Source organism: Centroberyx gerrardi, chromosome 3, assembly GCF_048128805.1.
Source record: "Centroberyx gerrardi isolate f3 chromosome 3, fCenGer3.hap1.cur.20231027, whole genome shotgun sequence".
Lineage (NCBI taxonomy): Eukaryota > Metazoa > Chordata > Actinopteri > Beryciformes > Berycidae > Centroberyx > Centroberyx gerrardi.
This window is the reverse complement of record NC_135999.1, coordinates 25,725,595-25,745,747: the sequence shown is the minus strand read 5'-3', so window position 1 is coordinate 25,745,747 and position 20,153 is coordinate 25,725,595. Positions and strand designations below refer to the sequence as shown.

At 45.3% G+C, this 20,153-nt stretch overlaps 1 protein-coding gene across 1 annotated transcript in view; it reads left to right on the top strand.

The window, feature by feature from the left end:
- The window catches only part of crebbpa (CREB binding lysine acetyltransferase a), a 48,521-nt gene extending 29,945 nt beyond the window's left edge, over window positions 1-18,576 (top strand). Inside the window, exons 14-30 of the mRNA XM_078290595.1 lie at window positions 526-705; window positions 1,756-1,927; window positions 3,731-3,849; window positions 5,084-5,323; window positions 5,764-5,852; window positions 6,949-7,029; window positions 7,886-7,942; window positions 8,715-8,792; window positions 8,902-8,969; window positions 10,551-10,701; window positions 11,899-12,045; window positions 12,396-12,509; window positions 12,758-12,923; window positions 13,280-13,447; window positions 13,950-14,111; window positions 14,448-14,729; window positions 15,036-18,576. Of these exons, the coding sequence (XP_078146721.1) occupies window positions 526-705; window positions 1,756-1,927; window positions 3,731-3,849; window positions 5,084-5,323; window positions 5,764-5,852; window positions 6,949-7,029; window positions 7,886-7,942; window positions 8,715-8,792; window positions 8,902-8,969; window positions 10,551-10,701; window positions 11,899-12,045; window positions 12,396-12,509; window positions 12,758-12,923; window positions 13,280-13,447; window positions 13,950-14,111; window positions 14,448-14,729; window positions 15,036-17,282 (4,521 nt within the window). The 3' untranslated portion in view covers window positions 17,283-18,576. The remainder of the gene's footprint in view (window positions 1-525; window positions 706-1,755; window positions 1,928-3,730; window positions 3,850-5,083; window positions 5,324-5,763; window positions 5,853-6,948; window positions 7,030-7,885; window positions 7,943-8,714; window positions 8,793-8,901; window positions 8,970-10,550; window positions 10,702-11,898; window positions 12,046-12,395; window positions 12,510-12,757; window positions 12,924-13,279; window positions 13,448-13,949; window positions 14,112-14,447; window positions 14,730-15,035) is intronic.
- The last annotated feature ends 1,577 nt before the right edge of the window (window positions 18,577-20,153 follow it).

Here is a 20,153-nt window from a genome sequence, read left to right as displayed (position 1 = left end):
CGCTGCCTCCTCTGCCTCCTCGGCTGGGGCGGCCACTAACCTGCCGCACCCCCAGCCCTCCAGCCGCAGCTCCACCCCCACCCTCCCTGGCCCTGGCCCCGCCCCGGCCCAGGGCGCCACCCCGCCCCGCCCCACCCAGCCCCAAACACAGGCGGAGCTCCCCGCAGCAGCACAGACGCAGCCCCCGCCTCAGCCCCCTACCACGCCGGTGAGACTGAGACCCTCCGCATGCCCTCCGCTCTGACCCGCCTCCCCTCAAAACTCCATCCCTCTGACTGCCATGTACCAACCGTCCCACCCACATTCACCTTTTTTGTCTTATAACTGCATCTCCACCACTCTGTTTATAGCATCCATCACAATGGGAATATCGCATCTTTGGACTTATGGGAGCGATGAATTGCAAATGGGAGGTGTTCATGCGTGTCGTAGCTTCAACCCTGCATGCAAACAAGCAAACGATGAGCTGTTGCCAGTGCCTCATGGATTATCTTTCTCTCCCTCCCTCCCTCCTCTGTGTTTCAGCTGTCTCAACCGGGGGCCAGTCTGGATAACCGGGTTCCCACGCCGGCTTCAGCCGCCAGTGCCGACCTGCACTCGCAGCATGCCGGAGCTGACCTGCCTGTCCAGGAGACCAAAGCAGAGCCACGGCACGACCAGCAGGAGTTTGAAGCCAGCGGTGGCAAGACTGAGCCCAAGATGGAGGTGGGTGGGGGTTAAGCGTTCATTTGCACTTCAACTCATTGATCCATCCATCCATTCATTGATTGACGATGCTTTAATCCATTAATTCACTCTCCACTGACTCATCCATCTATCCATCCATAGCTTTAATATAGCTTCTATAGCTTAAATGGCATCATTGCACCTTAACTTTGTGCTGCTGCCATCTTGGCCAAGTCTCCCTTGAAACAGATTTTTAATCTCAAAGGGACTTGTTTGGTTTAATAAAGGTTAGACAAAAAAGATTCAGTTTGTAATTCTAGTCACCCCTCCAGCCATTCAGTCATTCACCAATGTGTTCACCATGTGTTATTTATACATTCATTCATTCATTTATATATTTATTAATTCAATAATTTGTCATCCATTAATTCATATACTTTATCATTTGGCACTACTCTCTGTGAACATCTTAAGGAGTTGGTGTCAGTTTTAGTACATTGTTTGGACTGTGAATACACATTAAAGGCTGACCAAGCTGTCAACAGCCAATGAGCTGAGCACCACACAGGTAGCTGGCCTATTAATTGTAGCTAAACATGGCAAAACAGGTGAAGAGCAAACCATTTTTCCATTGGACTTTGGAACAGGAGGATAAACTCATTACAGTGAGTCAAAACAAGTGCCTCTTTGAGGTGTCATACAACTTGTACCATAGAGTGGAGAAAGAGAAGAATGTGCTCTGTGATTTCATACAGCGATTTCATAAATTTCTATGCGTTTTTCATGCATATTTTACTAATCTGGACATATCAGTCTCCTGGATGATCTCCATTCTCAATGATAATATAATGTACATTTGAAATCACTTTGGTTGCTATGGAGAAATATTTCAGACATTGTGAACCTTGGAGAGTGACAAGACTGTCAAGGGACACACACACACACACTAGCTAAATGAAAACAGAAACATGTATTTTTGTCTAAACCAATCTCTGATGGCATAAGCCATCAATTATCCAACCCCTGCGAGTGTTCAGTTGACAAACATAGCAGCGGTGGAATGAGTCACAGTTGCCTTTCTGTCTGCAGACTGAGGACGACTCTGGTTCGCTGTCAATAAAGAAGGAGGAGCCAGAGGAGAAGCAGGAGCCAATGGAGGTGGAGGAGAAGAAGCCGGAAATGAAGACAGAACCCAAAGACGAGGAGGAGGGAGGAGCCAACAGCACAACCTCCTCATCCCCAACTCAGTCACGGAGGAAAAGTGAGTGTGGAGCCAAGGGATGAATGAAATTCTCTTTTGTTTAGAGCCTATGACTAAGAGATAGAAACGGAGTGAAGTTGCAACCCGTAGGCAAGGGGAAGAGGAGTTATCGTCATCGCTAGTAATGTTAAGACGCCCACTTGGTGCCATCTCTGAGTCTGACTCAGTCTGTCATCACTTATTTTGAGTTTCAATGAAACGTATAACATTAGTCAGATAACCTAAGTGTCATCGTTTACGTCTTTCCGTTTTCGTTGTCAGACAACTTGACAACTATAAACACCAAACAGTAAAAAGCATGCCACTGAAAATGCCATCTCCTATTGGCTGATCTTTGGTGCCAGGTTATGTCACCTTTTATGAAGTACAAGAAGTGGTGATAGCACCCAGCACCAAAGATCAGCCAATAACAGATGGCAATTTCAGTAGCATGCTTTTTACCATTACTTGTCAGGCTTTACACAGATTTGGGTTTGGGGATTGGTTACTCTTTTTAAAAAGACAAAATGATGGCCAACAAGCTGACATTAGCAATCAGCAATATAAAGGCCAAGGAGTTGCTGTGTACCTTTGTGCGCTACAAATACACTGAACTCTCCAAAACAGTTAAGGGAAATGTATGCTTATGTCACAACATGCCAGCTTTCATTTGTCAGTTAAAACAAGTGGTTTAAGGCAAGTGTGTCTTAATGGTGAAGCATTTGCTTCTCAAAAATAACAAAATGTGACAGAGGACAAGACAAAGATGGTTATTATTGAACACAGGAAAAGTTAGGAGAGCTTTCAGAAAGAAGAATCAGAACATGTGTTGTAACATTGTTGTCTACTCACATGTTGTCTGCCTTCCCCTTTCTGGTCGTGGCCTTGCACTTCATTTCTATGTATAGTAAATATATACTCACCAGCCACTATATTAGGTACACCTGCTCCTTAACACAAATAGCCTGCTCCTCCAAGCCAAGTTTTCCTCCAGCCAATCATGTGGCAGCAACACAATATATAAAGCATGCAGACATGGTGAAGTGGTTTAGTTTTTTGGTCCACCAAACATTAGAATGGGCAACATGCGTGATCTAAGCCAGCGGTTCTCAAACTTTTTCACGTCAAGGACCCCTAAACTGACACAAATTAGACCACGGACCCCCATTTGATAAGATGTTGTCCCAGGTCCCCCATCTGATAAGATTTTTGCTTTTAGATGTTTTATTACAGAAAGTGTATGACACCCATGACCAAAATGGATGGAATTATAGTGAAAATAAATTATTCCCCTTTTTGCTGGGGACCCCCTGGAACCCCCTCAAGGACCCCTGGGGGTCCCCGGACCCCACTTTGAGAACCACTGATCTAAGCGACTTTGACCGTGGTCTGATTGTTGGTTCTCCATCTCAGAAACAGCTGCCCTCCTGGGATTTTCACACACTTCAGTGTCCAGAGTTTACAGAGAATGGTGCGATAAACACAAAACATCCAGTGAGTGGCAGATCTGTGGCCGAAAATACCTTGTTAACAAGAGAGTAGAGGTCAGAGGAGAGTGGGCAGACTTGTTCAAGGTAACATAAAGGCCACAAACGCTCCAATAACAGCTCTTTATAACAGTGGTGTGCAGAAAGGCATGTTGTTGGCCCTTATGATAAATGGGCTATAGCAGCAGATGACCAGCTGGCACTAGATAGGTGTACCTAATAAAGTGGCCGGTAAGTGTATCTTTCCCCCCCAACTTTCTTTGTGTAACACTTGTATCTTGCCATTTCTTCATTCGTCTCTATCTCTCAACCTCTCCCCCTCCCCCACTCCCTCCAGTCTTTAAGCCTGAGGAGTTGCGCCAGGCTCTGATGCCCACGCTGGAGTCTCTCTACAGGCAGGACCCAGAGTCGCTGCCCTTCAGACAGCCGGTGGACCCCATGCTGCTGGGTATCCCGGTAGGTAACACACATACACAGAATGCCTAAGGTTTTCACTGTGTCAATGTAGTGCTGGGAAGCAGTCAGAGATCCATCTGTCATGAAGAGCGTGGAATACAATATGTCTTTTACAGTGGTGGAACTATTAAGGGAAATGAAACGCACCTAAAACAAGTTTTGAAATATCATGGGAAGTTGTTCATAAACTTCTTATTGCTACAGTTCAAGTTTGCCTGCTGCAAGATTGAGTTACCTTTGAGAAAGTAATAACCCAAGGAACAAATATCCTGATTACATAAGTCCCAAGTGATATTATTTGTTCTTAAAGTGAAAATTATACAGCTTTTGTTAAATAGCCAATTTGAATGACCCAGGTCTTCTTCTGGCCCAGATGATGAATGATTGTAGTTAACAAATGCCGCTTTTCCACCGCATGGTACCGGCTCAACTCGACTCGACTCTACTCGCCTTTTTTGGTTTTCCATTGGGCAAGTACCAGGTACCATATTACCTGGTACCTGGTACTTTTTTTGGTAGCACCTCCGTCGAGGTTCCAAGCGAGCTGAGGCGATACCAAAAGGTGACGTGAAAACACTGCAGACTACTGATTGGTCAGAGAGAATCGTCGTCATTGCCAGCAGCGATAGCGGGGATTTTAAAGCAGGCTAAAAGCTGTTGTAATTTTGGCTCTACGACTGTTAATATGTCACTTTATTAAGTTTTAATATTTTTCAGGCGAGAAAGTAACCATGTAGATTCCCAATATGTCAGTTTATCCAAATAACGCCTGTTTGTAAATCTGCTGTGACGTTTTCGGAGATTTGGGACCAGGACTGTCTGCCTCGCAGTCTGCCATTCCGCAGTCTGAAGAGACGCAATGCATTTTGGGGCGGTTGAGTTTCATGCGGCGTTGTGGCGTCGCTATGACGACCAGTTGGGGTTGGGGGGGCACATTGAGGGGGTACTATCTGCAGTGGAAAACCAAGTGGTACTACCAAAAGCGAGTAGAGTCGAGTCAAGGCGAGTTGAGCCGGTACCATGCGGTGGAAAAGCGGCTTAAGTCAAGACTGGAGTCATCAAATCAGCTGTTCAGTAAAAAATGCAACATTAATAGCAAATATTGGTCATGGGAATTTGTTAAATGTTGGGAAAGATTTACGGAACAGATGCAGAATTTTAATTGCCAAAAATGTGTTGTACCTTTATCATTTGACCCTGGAACCTGTCCCTGTATCTGTCCGTCTCTCTCCAGGACTACTTTGACATCGTGAAGAACCCCATAGACCTGTCCACAATAAAACGCAAGCTGGACACGGGCCAATACCAAGAGCCCTGGCAATATGTGGACGATGTCTGGCTCATGTTCAACAACGCCTGGCTCTACAACCGCAAGACGTCGCGCGTCTACAAGTACTGCTCCAAGCTGGCCGAGGTGTTTGAGTCGGAGATCGACCCGGTCATGCAGGGCCTGGGCTACTGCTGCGGCAGGAAGGTGAGATGGAGAACAGGGAGCGGATGGAAGGAGGATGGAGGATGAAAGATGGAGGGAAGCAGTTAAAAGTGTAGATGTGGGGGTTATGATTTGATCTGGTAGCCAACCTTGTGATAACACCAGGGTGAAGAAATAACTTGTTAGTCAACATGTGCACAGTGGCTAAGACCAAAAGTTAACATCTAGTTTCACTGTTACTTTCAAATGAAATTTTCAGACTAGAGTGAGTCCTCAGTCTGATGAGTGGTTGGTTGTCTAGTGGCTGGTAGAGTAGGCAGATTTTTCAGCCAAAGTCAAAATTTACCAGTTTTAAGTTGCTGGCTGCTGTTGATTTTCCTACTCTGGATAGTAGAGATTTATGGCACCTCTCTTCTCGAGTTTGAATGAAATGATTTTGGTTTGTAAATTCTGACCTCTTTTGTACTCCCTTGTCTCTGCAGTACGAGTTCTCCCCTCAAACCCTCTGTTGCTACGGCAAGCAGCTGTGCACCATACCCACTGGAGGCACATACTACAGCTACCAGAACAGGTACCCATGTGTGTGTGGATGCATGCGTGTGTTAATATATATGCATGCAATTATGGGTGGCTGTGAACTCAACTATGAGTTTGGTATAAAATAAATTAAACATTGCACTTCATTACACACTTAGACACTTCGTTACACATTGAATCTTCCTGAAATAGCTTTATTATACATATACTGTGTCACACATTTGCATGCACAGTTGCTTATTAAGTGTCTTTGGCAAATAAATGCAGCCATTCGAACTATATTGCCCATTCCCAGAGCCGTGGATCTGTTTCCCTGTAGCTGTAGAGCGAACACTGTGACCCAGGCGGTAGTTTCATCGTGACAGCTGTGGCCTGCGTGGCTCTGCCTCCCAGGCCCGGCGTGGCACAAGCCTACATCGTGGTTTTACTCACAACAACATTTAGCCCATCAGCCAACATTTAGCCCATCGGCACACAGAGAAACACTCACCCCAAAGGCTGTCAGTAACATAGGATTTGGGACGGCTCGACACATAGAGCCGCAAGGCAGTGTGTCGATTTTTTTTTTTTTTTGCTCAGCATCCATTCAGGGACTCAGTTGAATTCAGTGTTGCTGCCCCCTCTTTTGTAAGGCAGCTGAAAATATAATGCCTTGGTTAAGGCCACAAGCAGCGTTGCGTATCATTGCGTTTTCCTCTCTGTTGAAAGCCAGCAGATGACTGCTCGCACCACGTTACCTTGCACCCCCTGCTGCATGGTCTGTGTAACTGCAGCTCTGTTTTTTGGGGGGGCTTTTCCTTGACGGGGCACTTTGAGAATGGAGCTGTGCAGCAGCAGTAATGATACAGCACAGCCTGACAGGCAGCATGGGGCTCCTGCAGCGCGGTCTATTTACACTCTCAATGGGAGCTCAGGGATTCCCCCTCTCTCTATTGTAATGCACAAAAGACTTGTGTTATTTTGCGCGCAGTTGTATCTGACACATATAAACAAGTACCTGAGTCCTAAATATTACAATATTACACATTTATACACTTAAACTTAAAATAAAACATGGGGAGGCGCTCTCAACTGTTCCTTCAACCACGTGTGCAATTTTGAATGTGCTGAATGACTGTGTATCCTTGCAGGTATCATTTCTGTGAGAAGTGCTTCAATGAGATCCAGGGGGAGAGCGTGACGTTGGGGGACGATCCCGCACAGCCGCAGACGTAAGTGAACCTGCTGTTGACTTTACCAATACAAAAAGGAACTCAATTTGCCACCCGCATATTTCAAAACACATTTTGCAGACATGCCGTCATCACCGGAGACTTGTGGCTTTTTATTATTCATGGTACCCATCACATTGTTAAAACATCCTTTCTTTCCCCCCTGTTTTGGTCATACTCTTATTGAAACCCAAAGGGAAATTCAGGAGTTTATAGGGATTCAATGTCCTGCACAAGAATGCTTGAACTTGAGTCATCCCTGCTCACTATGCCATTGTTTCCCATGTTTCATTGCATTTGAAAGCTGAGGCAACAGAAAACATTTCTGTTGTGATCGCACTATCCCACAAACTATTTTTCAACAAGTGGCGTTTACACAGTTGTTAATAAAATGGTGAGAATGTCTCCAGCTGTGACAAGTGTCGCCCTAATTTTTGTTAATATCTTGCAAAGTGACGCCTGCATTTAGATCCTCCATTGGATTGGACTTCAACCTCAAATCCATCATTCAACTCATGCATTTGTGTGCTAGCGCTTTTTAGGTGCTCAGTCGGTATGCATTATTGGAGTGGCATAGAACAACAGTAAATATGCACATGCTCACACATTCAATCTCAACGCCATCTAGAGTAATCCTGTGCGTACAGACTCTGCATTGCCATGAACACACACAGCCCAGCTCTTGCTCCGTCCTGAGCGACTAATAAACTAATTGCATTTGTTTTGGGCGGGTAGAAAAATGCCTCAAAGTTGTTCTTTATTTTTAGATTTGGCTTAATCCCTGTCTGTGTCTGTCTCTCTTTCTCACCGTCTCTTCTTTTCGCTCTCCCTCCCATTCCTTTCCTTGTCTCTTCAGAATGATATCAAAAGACCAGTTTGAAAGGAAGAAGAATGACACACTAGACCCTGAACCGTAAGTAGACACACACCCACGCCCATTCAGTGAGAGAGACTAATGTTACATAATAAAAGGATATGGTCTTTCACGGGTTACTTTTTGAGTTAGTCTCATTTCTGATGAATAATCGTTTTTCCTGCTTTTTTTCCTACTTTTTTTTTTTTTGTTCCCGATCACATCTTTGAAAGTAAACATCCTTTTTCTGCCGCACACATCTGGCTTTGTTTTTGTGCTTTTGGTGCACAGTCTCCATATTTTCTCCCTAGCTTTCAGATCAATCGGTTGGGTTTCAGTAGAGCCCCAGGGCAGCTCAGCAGCGCCACCTGCTGAATGGAATCACAGCTCTGTGTCCCAAGAGAGGTTTTCCATCAGAAAATATGGGCCCATGCACTTCGATATGCAGTGTTTGTCTTTCACAGAGTTAAATTGAATGCACAATACTCTTTTATTTATTTTATTTTTTTTAAATCCTCCTACAAAGGCGCACTTGCATTGGCTGGCTTGCAAGTGCGTAACGACTGGAGGAAGATGAAACTGAATGGAGATGTTTGTGTTGCTTGCTGCCTCTGCAGTTAAGTTGTCAACAGTCATACAAATGAAGGCCACTGGCAACATGACCTGAAGCTGTGTGACAATTTGTACAGTGGTTTACTTTTTGCATTTGCATTTTAAACATTTAGTCAACACTCTGACAAGGTTGCAAGGATCAAACCTGTGACCTTTCAGCTACAGGGCGGTTTTTCTTCCTGCTGAAATATCCAAAGTCTTACATTTTCCTTTTCTTCAGGTTTGTTGAATGTAAAGATTGCGGACGGAAGATGCACCAGATATGTGTCTTACACTACGATGTCATCTGGCCGTCTGGGTGAGTTCTCATCCCCCTAATTTACCCAGATGGACAGCAGTACTGTTGCGTATCTTCCGCGGTAATAGTAGCAAAAACGATATATATTTTCTTGTTCTCTTTTTTCCAGATTCATCTGTGACAATTGTTTGAAGAAGAGCAGTAAAACACGAAAGGACAACAAGTTTTCTGCAAAAAGTTAGTGCTGTTCTCTATATTCAAATGCTTCAATCTCGGTTCCCCGGACCAGTTTGGACCAGTTTTCCCCCACAGCTTGTCATGCAGTATTCAGAATGTCCATAACTTAATGTCGTTTTGTTTCACAAGCGCTGAAGAAACAAGATAATATAAACCACCTCCATCTCCATATGGACTGCATATGTCTCTCTGATAATAACCATCGGTGGCTTTCCTGCAGTGGCTGCCTTTTTTGTTGCTGGTTTTGTGGTTTTACTGGCGTTCTCTGGTGTTTGTAAGACATAGAGGACATTTCTGACCTTTATGGCATATGGTGTTAACTTAGATTACGTCTGCCACTGTCTCTCATGAAACTTCACTCTGCTTGTGGAAAGCCCTCGTAACTCTAATTTCTGGTGGTTTTCATGGTTTTACTTGAGCTGAAGACTTACTGGAGGTCCTTTTTAGAGGTAGAGCAAGTCCATGACCCATGAAACCAGAGGCCCGTCTCACGAAGCAAGTTCAACAAAGTCAGGGTATCTTTGAGTTAGCCGGCTTCACTAAACCTAACGCTGGCGATCCAGATAACCGGTCTCACGTAGCTGGTTATCAACTGGCTCTGTCAACCCAGGATTTACCTATCCAGCTATGAGCGCGTTCACATGAAAGAGGCGGGGTTTGTAACAAATAGCCAATCACATGCAACATGGACAGATCCAGATCAGACAATTCGGATAAGATAAGATGAAACTATTGATCCCTGTGGGGAAATTAGATTGTTGCGCAGCAAAGGTAATATGATTCAACGGGGAAAAGGACATAGAATATAAGCGCAAAACTATAAAAATAAGTAGTAGCCTAAGAATAGACGAAAATAATAAAATAGGCTAATCAAACAATAAAAGCCATAGACAATAGACCTAATTATAGGATGATATAAGCCCTAATATTTCCTGCTGACATTTTCAACACATGGGTATCGGAAAGAAGTGGATAGCTACTAACATTGGGTTCTTCTCTCAAGAAGAACAAATTCTTATAATGAATAACTGTCAGCATTACAAAACATAACTGCGAAAAGTAAATGTTGTTTCTGCTTCCAAGGCTAGAGAGGATTACTGGAGGAACTGCCCCGTCATTAGGACACAGTGGGAATATTTTTCATTGATAAAATAGTTTGTGGACACATTGAGGCTGTAAAAAGATTTTCTATTCATAAAGTCGACCTCATGTTCTTCAGGGCTGCGGTAATGGAATATGAAATGGCCTACATTGAACCAAACACTGTCGGGAATCCAATTAAATAAACTCAGCGCAATTAATATATGCAACAGTAACTTTAATCCATTAATAATATGGTCAATTAAGTAGCCTACCTCCTATATCTCCGATATAATAAGTTATTATGGAAAACAATGTGATTCTACTGGTCTGTAAACACGTTAAAGCCCACAATAACATTTCACAAATGCATGGTTGCCAATCTGAAATTAAGGCTGCTTTTCTTAAATCCTGCAAAGTTAACGGGAGTTGCACATTTTCTGAATTGTTTCTCCTCATTGCTCCTGTGTGTGTGTGTGTGTGTGTGTGTTCTCACTATAGGGCTACAGTCGACACGGTTGGGAATGTACATAGAGGACCGTGTGAATAAATACTTGAAGAGGCAGAACCACCCGGAGGCCGGAGAGGTGTTTGTGCGAGTGGTGGCCAGCTCCGACAAAACGGTGGAAATTAAACCAGGCATGAAAGCCAGGTGAGAGCAACGATAACGGCAGCGGTGGAGGTTCAGACTGAGGAGTGCTTAATCATTTAAACTGATCTTTCAATCTAATATTTTATCCATCAAAGAATGTTAATGATGTAGAGATGGGTTTATAATCCGAAGTAACTCATGTAATGGTAAAAACACTGACTTGAAACCAACTTATGGACAAAAACTGTCTTGGTCAACTAAATAAATGAACAACTGAATAGTCAACAATGACGACAGAGTTTTTTACACTGCCAATTACCTGTCCCACCCTCTTTGATAATGCTATTTGTAAATCCACAGCTACTATTTGTCCTGAGCTTATTTTTTATTGTCCCTGGCATACAAAGATGAATGCCCTCTATAAAGCTTTTATATCCACTCAGAAGCCTGCATGTTTGACTAGATGGCACACACACCCTGTGACTACCTCAGAGGGTCATTTACTATTTAGTCAGACGAGATCAAAGTCTGTGATGCTCGTCCCATCCTGGGAGGGAGGAGGCCCACATAGAAGAGCCTGTTATCTTCAAGTTGACTGATTCAAGGCTGTTTGCTTTTTATTGACTCAAGGCCATTTGGTTTGAATTGTGCCATTATACTCTTGACTGTCACTAAAACCAGTGATACACAGGGCAACCTTTTGGGCATCTGACAATCTTGTTGCCAGGGTGCCCCTTACGTCACAATGAAATGAAAAATGACTAACTGGAAAACTGGTGGTTACTTCATGGTGTACCAGTGGGCGTACACAAAAATTCCACCCAATACTACCATTGCAGATTTTTTAACCAATACCAATATCCGGTTTGAGCATCTGCCAATACCGAGTACCAATATGTTTGTGATTGATGGAAACATGTTTATTTTTCAACTCCACACTTTGTAAAGTCCGACGTCTGAACTCCAAATCTCTGGAGTGAAGCTAGTTGCAGTCACATGTTTAATCATTTCAATAAACATATCTATAAATGGCTCAGAAGTTGATGGAAAAAATGCTAGGTAAATAAACAGAGAGGTTTTTTTTCCCTGAAAAACATTTTAATAGATTTTGGATGCTGTGTCTTGATGTGTTGCTTGTTGCAGGGAGTGTTGCCCATCTGCTGTTTAATAAAAAAAATATCCCAGTTTCACCAGCCTAATAGACAACACATTAAGCTCTGCACGCATTTTGATGTTTTTTCCTTTTCTTTGTGCCAGGTTTGTGGACACAGGCGATATGCCCGAGGCCTTTCCCTACAGAACCAAAGCACTTTTCGCCTTTGAGGAGATTGACGGCGTGGACGTGTGCTTCTTCGGCATGCATGTGCAGGAGTACGGTTCCGAATGCCCATTCCCCAACACCAGGTCTGTACCCGGTGTACATGGATAGTAATATGTATGTAGTACATGGTAATAATGGCATGTGGCATTTTAGAAATATAGGAATTTGGAGTCACCAAATTAGACAAAATGCAACTAGAAATGTGTGTCTTTGCATATCTCTTTGAGACACACATACATGAATGCATTTCACCAGAAGGGTCCACATATGGTCAGCAGTTTGCTACCTGTGGAGCTCGATGATGGACACACTGGCTGTTGCAGGGATCGAACCTGTGACATTGTGGTTTCAGGGCCGTCCTGCTAACCTACAGGCACCTCGGCTGCCTTATTATAGACGATGTTAACCTTATTCCTCCTCTCTCCCTCCTCAGACGGGTCTACATATCGTACCTTGACAGTATTCACTTCTTCAGACCTCGGATGCTACGAACAGCAGTCTACCACGAGATCCTTATCGGCTATCTAGAATATGTCAAGAAACTCGGGTAAGCCTCGCTCTCCTGCTCTTCTTCTGCTTCTCCTGCATTTCTTTATCTGTTAGACTGTTTCTTTTAAAGGAGTATAGGTAATCCACAACCCTTATGTTTTTTCTTTTTTGAGACTGTTGATAGGAACGCCGAGAGGGATACAACATAGGGAAGAGAGTCCTAGGAGATTCAGTTCTAGGCCAGCATAAGCCCTAACAACTACACTATCTTTCTGGTCTGAGTTTTTGGTCTGTGTCTCTCTGCAGGTACGCCCAGGGCCACATCTGGGCGTGTCCGCCCAGCGAAGGGGACGACTACATCTTCCACTGCCACCCTGCCGACCAGAAGATCCCCAAGCCCAAGAGGCTGCAGGAGTGGTACAGGAAGATGCTGGACAAGGCCTTCGCGGAGAGGATCCTGCATGACTACAAAGTTAGGAGCCATTTTCTCACATCACAACTTCATTTTATTCAGAACTAAGACTAATTGTACATTTTCAGATATACAACTTCCATTAATTTGTAAAGGGAGACCATCAGTGTCTTGCCTTTTTTTTGTTTTACTGTATCCCTGATCACATCGCTGCTAATTCTATGTGAAAATTTTTTTCTTTATGAGTAAATTTCCTACATTGTCCTTACTAACGAGTAAATAAATAGAATATAGCACGTTGGAATATTTAAAACATTGCAGTTGAATGTCCAGCTTTCGGTTTCTGTTGCACCAGAACCACTTGAATGGGCCTTGTTTTTGTGTAGTTTGAATCAAGCTTTTTGTCTTCCTCTCAGGACATCTGCAAGCAGGCGACAGAGGACCGCCTGACCAGCGCCAACGAGCTGCCCTACTTTGAAGGCGACTTCTGGCCTAACGTGCTGGAGGAGAGCATCAAGGAGCTGGAGCAGGAGGAGGAGGAGAGGAAGAAGGAGGAGAACACCGCTGCCTGTGAAACTCCTGAGGTCAGCAGAGTAAGACATGGCTGCTAGAAGTGTGATATTAATTTACCACACGGCTTCCTTTGCCTAAATTTAGTTTTGGTTATGACCGCCATTTTGCATTAGAACGCGACAAGAGTTATAAGTATTCTTTCTTATTCTGCGGCTTAGTGGTAGTGTATCTTCTTCAACACTTTTAATTGTGCGTATGATGTAAGATAAGATGAAACCTAATGATCTGTGAGGAGAAATTAGGTCATTGCAGCAGCAAAGAATAGGATACTGATAGAAAAGAACACAGAAAATATAGAAGATAACACAACAACTAACTTTAACAAAAAACACATATTGAAGATAGAGATTCAGCACCTCTGTCATCATCCATAACTACTATTGGCTTGAAAGAATTCTCACTATATTGACTCGTGACAGATTCACAGATTCTGTCAGTACTCAACATAGTGAGAATGTGTGCTCTTTAAATAAGCTTATTTGTATAATCTCTGCTGTTGTATTTAACCATCAGGGCACGCCAGGTGACAGCAAAAATGCCAAGAAGAAGAACAACAAGAAGACCAATAAAAACAAGAGCAGCGTGAGCCGAGCCAATAAGAAGAAGCCTGGGATGCCGAATGTAGCCAATGACCTGTCCCAGAAGCTCTACGCCACCATGGAGAAGCACAAAGAGGTGAGCCTCCGTATAGCTTAAGCCATGTTTTGTGTTGTGTTTTGTTTTGATACAATTCACAAGCGCCGCTGGAAGTTGTTTTCGGATTATACAGACACATTATGATTCATAGGCCATAGTTTCATGAATGAAGACAGCCACCATTTGAAGAAAGGTGACACATGCGCTTACAAAATGAGTGATTCCACAAAATTAGAACAAAGTATGGTAATTCTTTATTTCCATATTTCCAAAATGGATGTATAGCATTTTGGAAATGAACTCTTCGGATATGTCTGAATGCCCATTTCAGTTTTGCTATGCGTCTCTCACCCTCTCTTACTTTGTCTCCTCAAGGTGTTCTTTGTGATCCATCTGCACTCCGGTCCCATGGTCAACACCCTGCCGCCCATCATCGATCCCGACCCCCTGCTGACCTGCGACCTGATGGATGGCCGCGACGCGTTCCTGACTCTGGCCAGGGACAAACACTGGGAGTTCAGCTCCTTGAGGAGGTGCAAGTGGAGCACCATGTGCATGCTGGTGGAGCTGCACAACCAGGGCCAGGACCGCTTCGTCTACACCTGCAACGAGTGCAAGCACCATGTGGAGACGCGCTGGCACTGCACCGTCTGCGAGGTGAGAGAAGATTGCGCTGTATTCTTTACTGACACAGGAATTCGTCTTGCGTCCAGTGTCCAAAATGGTTACAGTCGCACAACAAAACTTAGACAGACGAAGCTTAAATGTAGTAGTTAAGTAGTATTTGAATATACAGATTATGACAGAAAGATAAAAGGGGAGTGGATCTGGATCGACTAGATCAAATGTATGATCTCTTGGCAACATGAGAGAATTTGTGAAACTTTTGTCAAATCTGTAATTACCCAGAATCTGTTGCACATGTGTTAACTACCGTATTTCTCTGTCTCTCTCTCCCCTCAGGACTTTGACCTGTGCATTAATTGTTACAACACCAAGGGCCACGAGCACCAAATGGTCAAGTGGGGCCTCGGCCTGGACGACGACAGCAACAGCCAGAGCGGAGAGGCCTCCAAGAGCCCGCAGGAGAGCCGGCGTTTAAGTATCCAGCGCTGCATCCAGTCCCTGGTCCACGCCTGTCAGTGCCGCAACGCCAACTGCTCTCTGCCGTCCTGCCAGAAGATGAAAAGGGTGGTGCAGCACACCAAAGGCTGCAAGCGCAAGACCAATGGTGGCTGCCCCGTATGCAAGCAACTCATCGCTTTATGCTGTTACCACGCAAAGCACTGTCAGGAGAACAAGTGTCCTGTCCCGTTCTGCCTGAACATCAAGCACAAGCTCCGCCAGCAGCAGCTGCAGCACAGGCTCCAGCAGGCCCAGTTGATGAGGAGAAGGATAGCCACCATGCAAGGCAGAACCATGCCTCTACCGTCCCCGCCGGCCTCAGCTGCCCCCAGCACACCCACTTCCCACCCCCAGCCCAACACCCCCCAGACGCCCCAGCAGCCACTCTCCAACCAGCCGCAGACCCCCAACACAGCGGGTGTCATGTCCCCTTCCTTCCCCAACACGCCCCGCAATGGCCAGCCTCAAACGCCGGTATCCCAGGGCAAGCCTGGTCCCCAGGCCTCCCCTCTACACCAGCAACAGTCCCCTCTTCCCCAGCCGCCCCAGCAGCCCCCGCAGCAGCAGCCTCCCTTGGCCGCAGTCAAGATGGCACGGCACATCGAAATGATGGCCCAGGCCCAGCAGAACCAGCAGAACTACCGGGTCAACATGAACGGCCTTACCATGAATCCTCAGCAGCCACAGCAGCGCATGGCCGGACCCATGCAGCCACCCATGCAGATGGTGCCAGGGCCCCGGGGGCCCCAGGTCATGCAGCCCGGCATGGCCCCGGGACAGTGGCCTGGAGCTGGGGGACCCATGCAGGCTGCCCAGTCACAACAACCAGGCCTTCCCCAAGGCCAGTCTCCGCAGCAGGCCATGACCATGCAGCGAGCCATGATGCCCCAAGGGCAGCAGCCACAGCCCCAGAGGATGCTGGTTCCCCAGCAGCCTGGCGCCCGGCCACAGACACCCCAGAGACCCGGTGCTATCGCTCCCAACGCCCTCCAGGACCTCCTCCGCACCCTCAAGTCTCCCAGCTCGCCCCAGCAGCAGCAGCAAGTCCTCAACATCCTCAAATCCAACCCCCAGCTAATGGCCGCTTTCATCAAACAGCGAACAGCCAAGTACCACGCCACCCAGCCGCAACAGCCGGGCCAGCAGCAGCAGCCTGGCATGCCAGCAATGCAGGCCATGGCCATGCAAGGAGGGGCGGTGCAGAGGCCCGGGATGCCCCCGCAGCAGCCCCAGCAGCCTCCTGCCCAGGGCATGGCTGCATTAGGGGCCCAAGGGCAGCTGATGAACCCAGCACACAACCCCAACCCCCAGATCCAGGAGATCTACCGCCGGCAGCTGTTAAGGCAACAGCAGCAGCAGCAGCAGGGAGTGATGCCTCAAGGCCACCCGGGCCAGTTCCCCCCTCAGGCCCAGGGAACAGCAGCCACGTACTCCCAGCTGCGCATGCAGCAGCAGCAGCAGCTAGCCATGCAGGCAGGCGCAGGAGCAGCCGGGGGACCTATGGGCCAGCTCCCGCCCATGGCTCAGATGGGCCAGCCCGGCTTGGGGATGGACTCCACCCAGAACCTGCTCCACCAACGAATGCTCCAGCAGCAGCAGCAGCTTCCCCAGCAGCAGCAGGCCGTCCTGAAGCAGCAGATGGGCTCTCCGGCCCAGCCCAGCCCCATGAGCCCCCAGACCCACCTGCTGGCCGGCCAGCCCCAGGGTGGAGCCCACCTCCCCGGCCAGCCCGCCCTGGCCAACGCCCTCAGCAACCAGGTCCGCTCCCCGGCGCCCGTTCAGTCCCCCTGCCCGCCCTCGCAGCAGCCCCAGCAGCAGCAGCCACATTCCAGTCCCTCGCCGCAGGTCCAGAACCAGCCGCAGCCCTCGCCGCAGCACCCGCCTCCACCGCACTCGGGGTCCCCCCGCCCGGGTCTGGGGGGCCCCCTGTCAGGGTCCATGGAGCAGGGACACATGGGGACACCAGAACAGAGCGCCATGCTACCGCAGCTTAACACGCCCAACAGAGGGGGGCTAAACAGTGACTTGGGGATGGTGGGAGATGCTACAGGGGACACGCTGGAGAAGTTTGTGGAGGGATTGTAGCATTTCTGCTGGGAACTGAAAAACCCCCAGGGACCCATCCTCCCACTCCTCTTCCTCGTTTCCCCTGGACTCTTTGTCCCGTTAGAGGGCTTTGTTTGTTCTTTCTAAGGTTGAGAACGCTTTTTGTACTGACATGTAAAAAGTTTCAACAATTGTAAAGAGAAAAAGAGAAAATTTGGGGGAAAATAATAAAAAAAAAACAATGTCAACACTTCTAGGGAATGTAATAGTTTCCTAAACCCAAGTGATGGGTATTTCTTCCTTAAAATGTTGAGGGATTTGCAAATTGCTTCTTAAATGAAATTTAAATCACAAAGAATATATTTTTTGGTTGAGACCAAATGTGCTCGATACTTGTTTTATTTTTGGTTTGTTTTTGGTATGGTTTCATGCCTTTCTCATTTCTTTTTTTAAAGAAAATTTACAAGACAATTGCATTATATTATTCATACCTTTTTATTTTGTACCTTTGGAAAGAACTTAAAGCATTTTTGTGTTGAAACTGTAAAATAATTTGTCTGGGAATTGGGCCAGGTTTTCGTTCTCTTCTCAAGCTGTCATTCCTGGCAATTGTAATCTAGTGTTGTACCATTTTTCAAGACGATGCGTTCAGGGACGGAGACTCCTCCCTTCCTCTTTGTGTGTATGAAGAGCACTCAGTTGTATTAAAATAGGAAACGGACTGGCGGCAGGTTGTGTACACACGGGCATGTATGCAGGCGCACATGAAGACACTGACACAAACCCTCACAGTCACTCTAAAAGAAACACAGCTCCGACCGGTTTCACAAACAAGGAAAACAAGGACTGCAACCTACATCTAAGTGGCCTGGAAATCGGAAAAAATCTGTCTTGCAGGTGTAGAAAATTGTTGCTTTGACATTAAAACAAATTTGTCATACCTTTTTTGTCATACAGATGTTGTAAAGTGTAAAGAGAGAGCGAGAAAGAGACCAGCCCCCTAAGCTGAGATGGAATGATCACTGGTTGACTGCTTGTTTATAGGCCACATCTCTGATGACGCCCTGCGCTCTAAATTTTACACTAAATTGTGTGCTATCTAGGGATTAGGGGCGCAGTGGAGATTCACCCTGAGGAAAACTAAACGTTATCAACCCTCATTCCTCTCTCACACAAAAACTTGAATTAGGGGGATTTACTTTTTCTCCTATTGTAAATCATGCAAGTTATTAAGCAAAATACTATAAATATAAGGAAGAGAGAATGAAATCACTGTATAAACTGGTTAAAGACTCATTTCTTACTTATATACCATATTGTTAAATAAACTGTGTGCAACAGAAGAACTTGAGTTACTCCGTTGACTAAATAATTCCTGTCAGTATTTGTGTTGTCTAACTGAGATTTAGCCTTCAGGCACCATCAATTGTGGAAGAAGAAAAAGTGGTAGTGGTCAAAGAAAGCTCCACAGGTGCTTTCACCCCGACCTTTGACCTTTTTGAGGAGGGGGGGGCAAGTGAAAAGAGAACTTCCTGATCAACAAGTTATCACAGTATATATTTCAAATACTTTTCCTTTGATGTCAGCGCTTCACAGTATCCTGACTGGTTTTAAACTCCACCTGAAATCATGCAAATTGGAAAAGTGTTTCAGTTAGATGTTTTGTCACAATTTGAGTCCATTGTTCAGCAGGCAAATAGATAACTGATCACTGAACTAGGGAGATTTTCAGTGTGGAGGCAGAAGTTTAACCAGTAAAGCAGCTGTCCATCCTGCGTCAGGGCAGTTAGGGGAATGTCAAGGATAGAACTGCAACTAAAGATTATTTTCATTGTCGATTAATCAATCAATAATTTTTTTCGATTAATCGTTTAGTCGAGAAACAGTCAAAAATAATGACAAATGTCCATCACAAGTTACCAGAGCCCAAAGTGATTTCTTCCAATTGTTTACTTAGTCTGACCAGCAGCCAAAAAAAACAAAGTATTAATTTTGTAATGATAATGAAACCGAGAAAAAGCAGCAAATCTTAGAATTTGTGAAGCTGTAACCAGCAAATGTTTGGTATTTTTATTTGATAAATGACTTGTATATAAGTCTCCCACACACCATCTACTTGCAAATCACAATTTAATGATTTAAATTCTTCAAAGCTTTGAAGGTGTATGACCGAAACGTTGCTACATTAAATTGTGATTTGCAAGTAGATGGTGTGCGGGAGCCTTATATATATTACATGTTGCTTTTCCTCCCAGCACCCATGACTGAATTTGTCAGGGGTGCAAACTCTACCCTATTACTTGATAAATGACTAAAAGGATTAAACTATTGTCAAAATTATAATTGATTTATTTTTCTGATAATTGACTAATAGTTTCAGCACTAGTCCAGGATAGTTTAACTGTAGTAACGCAGGATTTTGACGATAGAGCTGATTTAGTCTGCCTGACAACTTTTAAGAAATGTACGACAACACCTGTAAGTGTGAGATGGTCAGTTACTGACATCTAAACTGTTTACCCACCTTTTTTTATTTACAGAATGGACTTCACCCTCCTATTTCAGCTGACATAAATCTTAAATTCTTAGTAAGTAGTATCAAACCGATGGAAGCTATATAGAGTCTTTTAAGGGAAGAAAGCAGAAGTAAATGGTTGTTTGCCTTGGTCTTTCATCCTGTCTGGGGTCAAAGGTCAAAAAGACATTTAGAGACCCAACAGAAATTTACATACACATTTTGGGTTCTGATCCCACAGTTCAACAAATCATGGACTCAGGTTTAGGCATTGTGTGTCTGAAGCACATCTTCAGTAGTCAGTGTTTCATTATATTTGTGTGAGTATTTAGCAGTGTGTGTGTGTGTGTGTGTGTGTGTGTGTGTGAACAGCAAAGCTTTGGAATTAAGTGCAA